This window comes from Myotis lucifugus, unplaced genomic scaffold (assembly GCF_000147115.1).
Source record: "Myotis lucifugus unplaced genomic scaffold, Myoluc2.0 scaffold_1445, whole genome shotgun sequence".
Lineage (NCBI taxonomy): Eukaryota > Metazoa > Chordata > Mammalia > Chiroptera > Vespertilionidae > Myotis > Myotis lucifugus.
Window position 1 is genome coordinate 20,777 of NW_005872493.1, and position 12,491 is coordinate 33,267.

The 12,491-nt window shown below is 58.3% G+C and overlaps 1 protein-coding gene across 1 annotated transcript in view; it reads left to right on the plus strand.

The window, feature by feature from the left end:
- The window catches only part of LOC102443290 (NT-3 growth factor receptor-like), a gene marked incomplete at its 3' end in the record, with an annotated part of 33,647 nt that overhangs the window by 18,060 nt on the left and 3,096 nt on the right, over positions 1-12,491 (plus strand). Inside the window, 7 exon segments of the mRNA XM_014449822.1 lie at positions 2,257-2,325; positions 7,439-7,596; positions 8,203-8,345; positions 8,995-9,136; positions 9,524-9,528; positions 9,530-9,758; positions 9,761-9,820. Of these exon segments, the coding sequence (XP_014305308.1) occupies positions 2,257-2,325; positions 7,439-7,596; positions 8,203-8,345; positions 8,995-9,136; positions 9,524-9,528; positions 9,530-9,758; positions 9,761-9,820 (806 nt within the window).

Sequence of the window (12,491 nt, forward strand, 5' to 3'; positions counted from 1 at the left end):
GGGGCTCCCTCCCCATCAGCCACGGGCTGTCCCCAAAGACAGGGCTGCCTCAGGGGAAGGGCCAGCCCTGCCCTCAGGCTGACCTGTGTTTGGACTCCTGCTCCTGGGTGAGCTGTGGTGCTCGGGGTCTCACCAGCCTCCACGTCTCCCACGGCGATCGGATGCTCCCCTTGGCTGCCCCGCGGGCACCTCAGCATTTGCCAGGGGGGCTCTCAGTCCCCCCAGGCGTGACCCTGGCAGCTTTTCTCATGTCACTGATGCCGCCACTGCTTGCTGGGCTGCTCAGGTCCTTCTCCTTCTCTGCCAGTTCCAACCCAGTAGGAAGTCCTGGCGGCTCCACCCCCAGCACCTCGACTCCATCCCCTGGTGACCTGTGCTCCCTCTCCTGCCTGCAGCAGCGCAGCCGCCTCCTGAATGCGCCCAGTGTTGTCCTTGGTTCTTAGAAACGCCCATCAGATCCTGCCCTGCCCTACAGAACCCCCGGCTCCTTAAAATACAGCCCAACTCCCTGCCATGCCAGCAAGGGGGTGCAGCACGCCCCCCTCCTCCTCGCCCCAGACCGCTCTCCTCTCTACCCAGGCCCCGCTCAGGCCTTGGCCCACGCTCCCTCCACTTCCTGGAGCACTGCTCCCTGGCACGGCCCCTTCCCCCTCCTCTCCTCCAGCTCCCCTGTGACCCACAGAGGCCACTGCGCTGGCCCGCGCCCAGCTGCCAGCGCCCTCTCCCGCCCAATTCCTGGCCTCGCTGGGTCTGTCCCCGGCCTCCGCTCAGCACAGCTGCAGTTCTGGTGGCTCCTCATTCTTGACTCCAGAGCAAGTTCCCGAGGGGCCCTATCAGCCGTCCACCCCCGCATTCCTCAGGGAAGCCTATATTTGTCTCTACGCAAATATTTGTGGGAGAAGCCCTCTAAATATAGACGCACCTGTGAGCGTACACGCATACGGGTGTGTGTGTGTGTGTGTGTGTGTGTGTGTAAGCAGGTCTCTGTTTGCATCTATTACCACACGTCTAATAGACACAAACACACACATTGTGTGTGCGCATCCACGCGCGTGCAGGTGTTCACCTGAGTGCGTCCTGACCCGTCACCAGATGAGAGCAGTGCTCCCGGGGCCGCTTCAGCTCCAGCAGTGCAGAATGGCTGCCTCTACAGCCGGGATCACATCCCAGGGCGTTTGTTGGGCCTGGCAGATAATAGCGGTGGGTGTCGCTTCTTTTATTCGAAGACGGATGGCTGCTCCTTCCCCCTGTACATCCTAATGAGGACAATTAAGTAGCCATTAGGGGGAGAAAAGAAGTGTGAACAAAGGCTGATGTCTGGATCAGTGAGGGGCGTCTCCGCCGGGAGGGACTGGCTAGCGGGAGGCAGGCGCTGTGCGCAGTTTCCTCGGCGTGTTCAGAGGGTTGGGGGTGAAAGGTTCGGAGTTCCCGTTGTGAGAAGTCCTAGGGACCTATAGCACAGCGCCCTGCACGGTTAGCGTGCTGTATTATATGTGCCAGGATCTGTTAGGAGGGTACAGCTCATGCTAAATGTTCGCATCACAAAAAGAGAGGGGGCCCTGGCCGGTGGATAGAGCATCGGCCTGTGGACTGGAGGGTCCCGGGTTTGATTCCGGTCAAGGGCATGTGCTTTGGTTGCAGGCTCCATCCCCTGGTCAGGGTACGGAAGGCAACCAATCGATGTATCTCTCTCACATTGATGTTTCTCTTTCTCTGTCTCTCCCCCTCCCTTCCACTCTCTCTCTCTCTCAAAAAAAAAAGGGGGGGGGAAGGAAACTGTTAATTAGAGGTGATAGATAGTTCAGTGTATGGCATTGTGGATGGTGATGGTTTCATGGAGTGTACTCACCTTCAAACTCAAAGCGTCGGCCTGCGGACTGAAGGGTCCTGGGTTCAATTCCCGGTCAAGAGCACATGCCCGGGTTGCGGGCTCGATCCCCAGGAGGAGGCGTGCAGGAGGCAGCCGATCCATGATTCTCTCTCATCATTCATGTTTCTATCTCTCTCTCTCTCTATTCCTCTCTGAAATCAATAAAATATATTTTTTTAAAAAGAGAAAAATTTTTACTTGTGGAACTTAGCCCTTTGAAAGGCTTCAGAATCCCCTCCAAACCTGGCCTATGGCCTGGACTAGTGGCAGGCAGATGGATCGCAGGATGAGGCAAAGGAGGAGAACGATCAGGCCGGGCTCCCATGCAGTGGCCATGCCTGCCCCCAGAGCACCATTAATTCCCCCTTTTTCTGTCTCTCCTGCAGAAACCTGTCGAGTAACCGGCTCACCACACTCTCATGGCAGCTTTTCCAGACGCTGAGTCTTCGGGAATTGTAAGTCCGGTGTTGGAGACCGCCCAGCCTGGCGGAGTGGTGGTGGAGGTTGGGTGGGGAGTGTCGAGCAGCGGAGCCACCCGGGCTGGGCGTCACCTGAAGGGGCTGCTGGGGTTGGTGACGTGGGGTGTACCATGTTCAGTGAGAGGCCGCCAGCCCGTCGCTTGATTTCGGATGCTCTTTCCAGCACCTCACAGTTCCTAAGACAGGAATCTCGCTCTCAGCAGGACCCAGTTTTGTCATCGCTAGGTGATCAGTGCTAACGGCATGGATGTTTGTAGGAGGAAAGGGCATTGATCAGTTTATGGTAAATAACACGGATACTGTCGAACCTTGCAGTGGATCAGGCGTGCTTTTGTTTCCCGGACCTTAGCTTTACCGCCACAAGCATCCTGGGCGGCAGGCGGCATGCTGCTTCCTTATGCAGTGGGCCGCTACACGTTCAGGTGCGGGTTCTGAGCCCAGAGAGTCATAGGAGACGCAGCCAGATCACACAGCGAGGGCCAGGCAGAGCCGGGCCCTGAACCCGGGCCTCTGACCTCCGTTTGCTCGTCTTTCCCGCCTCCCATTCTCTGCCAGCCTGTCTGGCTTGAGCGTGGGCATCGGTCCGCCTGTGGCCTGCTTAGCTTTGCTGCATTTCTAGGCGGTTCAGTGCCCCCCTTCCCTGGCCAAACACATGTTGGGTGGATGAGTGGAAATTTGTGAGCGCTGCCGAACCAAACAGCTCCTGTTGGTGCGTGAGTCATCAGGGCATCTCTGCCCGAGGGACAGCGTGTGATGTCGAGGGAATCAACCAGGAAATTCATTGCGAAGGAGCTGGGGAGCATGAACTTAGGGAGTCAGGGTTCCAGAGACAGCTCGTGCTCCCTGTGGCTCGTGACTCGGGCCCAGGTCCCTGCATGCAGACTGCCTCTCTGCCTTCACCACAGGCAGTGGCTGGGAGCCTGCCACGCGGTGGCCTTTAGCACGTGTCCTTCCAGCTGGTCCGGCCCGAATTCTGTTTCTGACCCAGCGCTGGGGAGGGGAATGCTTCCATCCAGCGTCCCAGCAGCCCATCACCCTCTGGCCTTGTCTACCCTGCTCACCCCCATGGGCATCGTGCCCTCGAGGCTTAAGGCCCTGCCAGGGCCGGGCAGGGCACGGACCGTCTCATTGCCCGTGTCGGAGAGTTCGGGCAGTCCTGCTGCGGGTTGCTTTCCTTTCTCAGGACTTTGCCCTCCCACCGGCTGCTCCTCTTGTGTGGGCACAGTAGGCAAGGGGATCAGGGTTCCTTAGTCCCGTGGGGCTGTGGCCAGGGGCACACCAGTAAGAACTCCTACCCGAGCTCGTAACAAGGTAAGTGCATACGTATTTGTGTATAAAGCACGGAAACGCTAGACGGTCACAGACATCTGACTGTCAGGTGGTTACACGCGAGTGTTGTCTGCGTTTCCATCTTTGAAGGTAGAAAAGCCCTCAGAGGTAACTCAACAGGCGGTGCCGTTGCTAACGCTGTTTCTCAGGACCCACTCTGGGCAGGCACTGGGCCAGCCAGTCTATCGAGTGTTGGGCGGTACTTGCTTCAGTCCTTACAGAAATTCTACAGGGAGGAATTATTACTGTCATTCACACTGGGAACACTGAGGTACTTAGGTTAAGTATCTTGTGTAAGGTCACCCATTAACTCAGTGGGTAGCCTGTGGACTCAAGCTCTTGACCATTGTGCTCAGCTATCTCCCAACTTCTTTAAAAATTGCATTTATTGGGGTGACATTGGCTAATAAAATTATATAGGTTTCAGGGGTACAATTCTATAACACGTCATCCGTACAGTGTATTGTGTGCTCACCACCCCAAGTCAGGTCTCCTTCCATCATCATCATCTGTCCACCCTTTATCCTCTTCTACCTCCCCCCGCCTTTCCCAGTGTTTTCCGTCTGTTTCCAATCCAAGGATCTGTTCTACGATAATTTTCAAAGAATGAATGATGGCACTTTTTCCATATGTAGCCCTAGGAGTGATCAGGGGCCCTGACATAAGTGAGCTAATTGGGGGCTCTCTTTTTTGGGGGAGTCTTGCATCAAGTTACCCTGGAGTGCCTGAGCCCAGCACCTGTGGGCGGCCAGGGACAGATGTTCTCTCCTGGGATCACCTGGGGCCTGCAGTTGCCTACACTATTGAGAAAACGTTCAGAAAAATCAATGGATGAGAAATCCGTGGCGTGCTGTCCTGGCGACCAGTTCTGTGGAGTTTTAGAGACAGTTGTTCGAGGATATATATTTAAAGCCAATGCCAGGCTCCTCCCAGAGGATCATGGGATTCTGCATTCATCTCTGCCCGGGATCGATTCACCGTGCGCTGCATGTGACTTATGGAGGAATGAAGACATTCGTCCGCGCGAGTCAGTGCGTGAGCCCCTGTCCACGGAGCATTTCATCCTGTCGCCTGTTAAATAGGAAAAGAATTCACTTGTAAGAGAAAGAAGCCCCTCTGAGGAGCCATCGCCCTGGCGGGGGTCTATTTTTTGAGGAAGAATTGAGTGGCCAGAGTGGAAAATTTATCTTTTGGCCGGAGGGGCCGCGTGTTGGCTCTTGGCTGTGGCTATGATTAAAATCCAAACAATCTCAGTTCCTGGCCCGCGGGAGAGGGGGCAGTGTTTTCTTGTCCGACGTCCTGATTAGTCCACATGGCGCCATCTGCCAGGAGCCGTCAGGCTGCCAGGGTCTGCCCGTGGGCCTGTGGGCCTGTGGGCCTGTGGGCAGGGTGCGGGGTGGGCCGGCTCTTTGCAGGAAGTTAGAATTTCGTCCCGGAGGAGAGGCCGGAGGAGATGGCTCTGTGCGCTGTGGCAGCCAGAAGGGTGAGGCCGAGGCTTAAGTGACCTTCTGCAGGCACCGAGGGCAAACTAGGGCATTCAGCCATTTCTTGCTTTTTAAAAATATCTTTTTATTGAATTCAGAGAGGAAGGGAGAGGGAGAGAGAGATAGAAACATCAATGATGAGAGAATCTTGGATCGGCTGCCTCCTGCACGCCCTCTATTGGGGATGGAGCCCGTAACCCGGGCATGCGCCCTGACCGGGAATGGAACCCTGACCTCCTGGTTCATGGGGTGATGTTCAGCCACTGAGCCACACCGGCCAGGCCCTTTCTCAGTTACTTTTGCACGAGATGGAGGCTGTGGTCTTGGCCCTGCCCCTGGCCCAGGTTGTGTCTCTCTCGCTGAGAGGACTGGCAGCGTCTTCAGAGTTGTCAGCACTGTTCCAGGGCCTGGCTTTGAGGAGATGCGAGTTGGCGTTGCTCAGTGCTCTCAGAAGTTTCTGGTTAAGGCAAGATGGTGTTTTTTCTTACAGGGAAGACTGGAACTGCCTGGCAGAAATCAGAGCAAGAATCCGAGATTATCTTAGAGATAATGAATTGGCAAGGGAGAAGCTTGGATTCTGTGTCCCATGCTGTAATTTAGGCAAGAGGCACGGAGGATAGAAACTGACGGCACAGAACCCTCCAGAAATACCCCGGGGACCGTTCCCTTCATGCCCTGCACACACGGCAGGCGGGATTCAAATAGATTGGAATACTTCATTTTCTTAAAGCAAAGTGATCGTTACTCCTGCTACAATTTGCAGATTTAATCGACTTGGTGAAGGGTTAGCTCAGTATCGGGAATGGGGTTGAGCTATCCTGGCGCTATCCTTTCCCAGTCCTGGCCCTGACCACTCCCCATGGATCTCCGAGAAGTCACTGAGCCGTCATGTTCATAATAGTGCAATCATCATCATCGTCATCTCGGCCTCTTCACAGCCCCTGGTCATTCACAAAGCACGTGAGCACACGTCACTAACCCTCACGATAACTGTGTGAAGAAGGAAGGCCGAGCGCAGTTGCCCCCATTTTACAGATGGGAAAACAGAGCCTTGAGAATTAAGGTCCCGGCTGTATTGCTTTCCCAGCGCTGCCGTCCAGTCTCACCACTAATCTGGGGGCTTAAATAAACAGAAACTGCTTCTCTCACTGCTCTGGAGGCCAGAGTCCAAAATCAGGACTCAGCCGGGCACGCTCCCCAGAGGCTCACGGGAGCTCATCTTTCCTGCCGTTTCCAGCCTCCCGGCTCGTGGGTCCTTGGGTTGGAGCACCGGCGTCCGTCTTCTCACGCTGTCCGTGCATCCTTCCCATGTCCTCGTCTTTGGTCTCTCTCCCCACTTTCCCTTATAAAGATGCCCGTCATTGGATTTAGGGTCCACCCTCCATCCAGAGTGACCTCATCCCACGATCCTTGACGTGATTACGCCCGTGAAGACCGTGTTTCTAACACAGGCTACCTTCACGGGCGCTGGGGATGGGACTCGGCGTGTCCTCTGGTCCGGGGGCACTGGTCAATGCATGCTGGCTCCACCCAGGTCTTCTGGGTGCTTTTCCTGCCACGGGACTGTGTTGTCAGGAGGCCCTTGGCCTTTTGGGCATGCGCTCCTCTGTGACAGCAGACCTGGTCCCTTCCTCAGTTTCCACGTCCTGGCCCTGGCCTAAGGGCTGCCCCCGGCAGCCATGCTGTGGGGGAGGGGAAACCAGAGATGACTGCTGAGCATCCAGGCTTCCTTAACACCCAGACTTGGCCGAGGCCCCCAGCAGGGTGTCTGGCGCACATGCCCCAGGGGGCCGAGCGAATCTGTGGGAGCCCCCAGGGCCCTGCCATTAGTCCCGCCATCTGGGGGCAGGGCTGGGTGTGGGCCATCTGCATTATTGATGAGAGGGAGGGCCGCCCTGGAGGGTCCCTGTCTGTCCCTGCTGCCTGGCTGAGCTCCTGGCTGGGGCCCCGGTCTCCTGGGCCTGCCCTGCTCTGCCCTCAGGATTGCTCAGGGGAGGCCATTGCTGACACCACATGCTTTCTGCTGCGTGTGCCTCGCTGTCTGGGAGGAAAGTGCGGACAGTTCCCAGGAGGCTCCGGGGCAGAGGCAAGGACGGGCCTCATGTGCGATCCTCCTGCTGGATCAGGTCCTGGAGGAAAGAGTGGAAGGAAACGAAGGTGCTGTTCGTGGACCGTGCTGGCCTGTCTTAGACACAGACCGCTCACCTACCTCCCCCCGCCCTCGGAGGAGCCGGCCGCCCTGGCTCAGGAGCCCCCTCCCCTCTCCTTGCCCACAGGAGGTTGGAGCAGAACTTCTTCAACTGCAGCTGTGACATCCGCTGGATGCAGCTGTGGCAGGAGCAGGGGGAGGCCAAGCTGAACAGCCAGCACCTCTACTGCATCAGCGCCGAGGGCTCCCAGCTGCCCCTGTTCCGCATGAACATCAGCCAGTGTGGTGAGTGCGCTGCCCGCTGCCCGCTGCCCACTCCAGAGAGGGCACCCCCTCCCCTCCGCCCTCCCCGCCTTGAACTGGGCCCTGGCGCAGATCCGGCTCATCTCTCCCCTCCTGGGCATCCCTGTCCCCTCCTGAGCCGCCCCGCGGAGGCTGGCAGAGGGGTTCAGTGCGCCCCTTCTCATCAGACCCCAGTACCTCCTGCCTGGGAGTCACTTGCCAGCCAGACCTGAGCACGTGTCTCCTCGCAGTGTGGCCCCGGACCTTTTGTATCAGGAGCGTCTCAGGTGCTTCTAGAAAAGCGGGTGCCTGGGCCCAAGCACAGACCGCGACCTCAGGATGCCTGGGGTGGTCCCCAGGGTCTCAGAGCTCATTTGGGGGGACCAGCTCCCCAGGTGGAGCTGTCACCTGACTTCTGGCTGGAGCTGCCTCCCCGTCCGTGCCGTGTGGGGGAGTCCCACCACAGCGGCTTTAGGTCCGAGGGTGGTGTCCGCGAGGGAGGGGGTGTCAGGCCTCCGAGAGCTCCGGCGGGTGATGTGGCGTCACTGTTGGGGGCCGCGTTTTGGGAGTCAGTGTCTGCCCGTCCTCTCCGCCCTGTCCGCCCTCCAGACATCCCGGAGATCAGTGTGAGCCACGTGAACCTGACCGTGCGGGAGGGCGACAACGCTGTCATCACGTGCAATGGCTCTGGCTCGCCCCTGCCCGATGTGGATTGGATGGTCACCGGGCTGCAGTCCATCAACACCCACCAGGTAGGCACCTGGGCCTGGGCTGCACCAGGAGGCTGGGCCCCACCACCTCTTAGTCTGAATGAGGCGCAAGAATCCAAGCCAGAGACGGGAAGTGAGGGAAGAAGAGGGACAGTCGTGGTCCCGTCTCTCCAGGAGGGACACGGAGACGTGCTCTTAGACGTGCTATGAAACTGCTAAGCACCTTAGTTTGCGCACCTGTAAAATGGGTACAGTGCTGCCATGCACCTCAGCGGGTACATGGGAGGCTGAGCGATCCCTTGACTGGAGAGAGCCCAGCCCTCGGTCAGTGCCCGTTCGCCGGATGAGCCTCCTTTACCTTCCACTCAGTTTTTCCTTTTTTTAAAAAATACGTTTTTATTGATTTTTAGAGAAAAAGGATGGGAGAGGCACAGAAACATTGATGTGAGAGAGACATGGATTGCCTGCCTCCTGCACGCCCCCTACTGGGGATGGAGCCCGCAATCCGGGCATTGAATGCCCTGACCTGGAATCGAACTGTGACCTCCTGGCTCATAGGTCATTGCTCAACCACTGAGCCACACTGGCCAGGCTTAGCTTTTCCTTTTGATTCCAGAAGCTGTTGGGGGTGAGGTGGGGGAGCTGCCCTTGTGGAAATGGTCTGATTGCCGTCTTTTTACCGCCATTTTAGACAAACCTGAACTGGACCAACGTGCACGCCATCAACCTGACGCTGGTCAACGTGACGAGCGAGGACAACGGCTTCTCCCTGACGTGCATCGCAGAGAACGTGGTGGGCATGAGCAACGCCAGCGTCGCCCTCACCGTCCACTGTGAGTGGACGCCATGGAGGGGGTGGCCGTGGGCACGCCGGGCAGGAGGCTGGTCAGCCAGGAGGGGCAGGTCGGTCCTGGGCTAGTGACCCCAGGAAGGGGTGTCCCTGCCTCTCGGATGACGGTGCCTCCCACTCAGCTGTGCCTTCACGACTCCTGGTTTGACCCGTCGGCCTAAAGGGTCGTGAGAGGGAGCCCTCCAGCCCTGGCTGATCAGGGTGCTCGGGTTGAGACAGACATCTCTTCCGCTCTGTTGGGGGGTGCCCGGGGGGCACCTCGGATTCCCTCAGTCTGTTCCGAGCGGGGTGGGGGTGGGAAATGGGATTCCCCATGCCAAGCTCCTGGGGAGCTCTGTGTCCTGGCACCAGCTGGCCTCTCCCCCGGCAGACCCTCCCGCGTGTGGTGAGCCTGGAGGAGCCCGAACTGCGCCTGGAGCACTGCATCGAGTTCATGGTGCGCGGCAACCCGCCGCCAACCCTGCACTGGCTGCACAACGGGCAGCCCCTGCGCGAGTCCAAGATCATCCGCGTGGAGTTCTACCAGGAGGGCGAGGTGTCCGAGGGCTGCCTGCTCTTCAACAAGCCCACCCACTACAACAACGGCAACTACACCCTCATCGCCAAGAACCGCTGGGCACCGCCAACCAGACCATCAACGGCCACTTCCTCAAGGAGCCCTTCCCAGGTGAGGCCTGCGCTCTGGGGCGCCCTGAGTCCATCCCGGAGTTCCGGGGGGTGGGGGGAAAAAGGGGGAGGGGATGAACGGGGCATGGCGGCTGGAGAGGAAAGGCAGCATCCACAGTGATACTGTTACCATGGTAACCAAACATACACAGGAGCGTAGTCAGCCACCCCCAGCATTTTGTGTAAAATAGATGAAGTGTCTGGTTTCCAGTAGCTGTCGCTATTCAAACCACCACCCCTGAGAAGTACCCAGGTGGGCACAGGAGGGCATGGAATATTCTGGTGGAGAAAGCAGGGTCTTGAGGGTTGGACAAGAAGGGCAGAGGCTCTTGACCCAGCCGTCTCTTTGTCGGGAGACTCTGGGCACAGTCGTTTGCTTTTCGGAGCCTCGATTTCCCCATCTGTGAAATGGGCACGATTGCACTGCTCCCGTCATGATCTTGAAGCTTTTAAATGGCTTACGGTGTATAAAGCACACAGTGATGGTTCTCCGCTCTGCTCCGCGTGTAACGGGCGAGTGAGCCAACCTCCTTCTACTTGCTGGTTAGGGTCCAGGCTTCCAGGTCTGCGCGTGGCCCCCTCTCTCCTGCTCTGTGCTGAGCTGATGGGGGTGTCTGATGCTGTCACCTGGGATGTCGCCAATGTCACCTGCACCCGGGTCGTAACTGAAGTAATGAAAGAAAGACCTTTGGATATTTGGGAGGCGATTCTGTCTTTGTCTGGGCGAGAACATGCCAATTACCTTCCTGACGTGGGAGGAGGTCAGGGGAAGTGGTTGCGGCTTCTTCCTTTGGGTTCGGCAGCCGCTGCGTTTCTGTTAAGGAAGCCGTGTGTCTTTGACGGCCGTGGCGATTTGTGCCGGGAACATGCTGGGTGACCTCTGGGCCTCCAGTCCCCAGAAATCGTGGGTCTAATGAGATAAAGGGACGTATAAAGTCTGGCACCTCTCTCTCTGTCACGCATGCGCGCGCGCACACACACACACACACACACACACACACACAGGCAGGAGAGGCTGGCTCCGTGCGGCATCTGCTTGTGTGAAGGTGACTGAACAGCCACAGAGAACCAGGGAGCAGCGCCAGGCGGCCTCGTTTATCTTCGTGCAAAAAAAACACAACCCGACACACCTCGAACTAGACCTCCCAGAGGGAGCCTGGGGAGAAACCAGGCTGCGTGGGAAGCTGCCTTCTTGCCCCTGCCGTCCGGGGCATGACGGAGCCACAGCTCATCAGACTCGCTGATGTCTGAGACCCCAGTGACCCTGTTTGGTCCCCCGTTTCCAGCGTCACCCCCACTTGGCCCAGTCCCAGGCCTCGGGAACCTCGCAGATGACCATACCAGCTCTCTTTTGGGAGGCAGAGCGGTCCTGGCCCACACCATGGGGGTGGCCTTTGGATGCGCGGGGATGGGGCTCCCAGGGCCCCTTCGTACGGGCCGAGGTGCCCTGGTGACCTTATCCCCGCTCCCCAGGCCAGAGCTTCTCAGAGGGCGGGCCAGACCTGCTGGACCAGAAGCCCTGGGGCGGCCCGCAGTCTGTATCTAACAAGCCCCCAGGTGACTCGGACGCTCCCTGGTTTGTGACCTGCTGCGGGGCGTTTGGTGGACTCTGTCCCCAGGAGGCGAGGGAGGAGGGGGCACAGAGGAGCTCATCTGAAGTCCTTCCCCCGCCAGGGCCACCCTGTGCGAGGGTTTGCTTGTTTTATGCTCCTGGAGGAAGCGGTGGATGATGGAGAGGCAGTGACAGGGAAACGATGGGCCAGTCGTGCCAGTGACAGAGCGGCTAAGCGTTCAGGAGAGGAATTATCTAGGGGATCGGGCGGTGAGCTCACCCCTGCCGAGCCCTGGGTACAAAGGTCTGTGGGTGCCATGAGGGTGTGGGGACATAATGATCATGTGTGTCGTCCCCCTCGCTCCCCGCTCCAATCCCCCAGCTCCCCGGCAGGTCAGCACAGACGTTAAGAGCAGGGTTCTGAGCCCGGCTGGTGTGGCTCAGTGGTTGAACATCGACCTAGGAGCCAGGAGGTCACGACCTATTCGCAGTCAGGGCACATGCCCTGGTTGCGGGCTCGATCCCCAATAAGGGGCATGCGGGAGGCACCTGATCAGTGATTCTCTCTCATCATTGATGTTTCTTTCTTCCTCTCCCTTCCTCTCTGAAATCAGTAAAAATATATTCATTAAAAAAGAGCACCCCAGGCATCTGAAAGGGAATCTGTTTTGGGAGAAATAGCTCTGACAGTGGGGGTCCCTTTTGTTGACTGTTTATGAGCCCAAGACCCACGGAGGGGCGCCAGGAGGTCTCCCCAGTCCCGGGCGCATGTGCTTGGTGATACATGAGCGCTCCCAGGCTCCAGGCAGGGAGCTGAGCGTGCACGGTGATGACGGGAGGACGTGCCTGGTCCCCGGGAGGCTCCAGGCAAAGCAGTGGGGGCTCTGAGTGTGTTGGCACCTCTCCTCTCAGGCTCTGGAGCCAAGGCTGCCCCCCTCTCCTCCGTCCTCCCCCCACTTCAGGCCTTTGGTCACCTGCGGTTTAGAAGAGGGTGGTGGCATGCAGGGCACCCTCAGGAATTGGGACTCAGCTCTATAGCTCTCCCCCAGGCCCCACAGAATGACAACAGACGAGCAACCTGTGAACAGTGCGCGTAGGGCACGCAGGGCTTCCTCAGAAG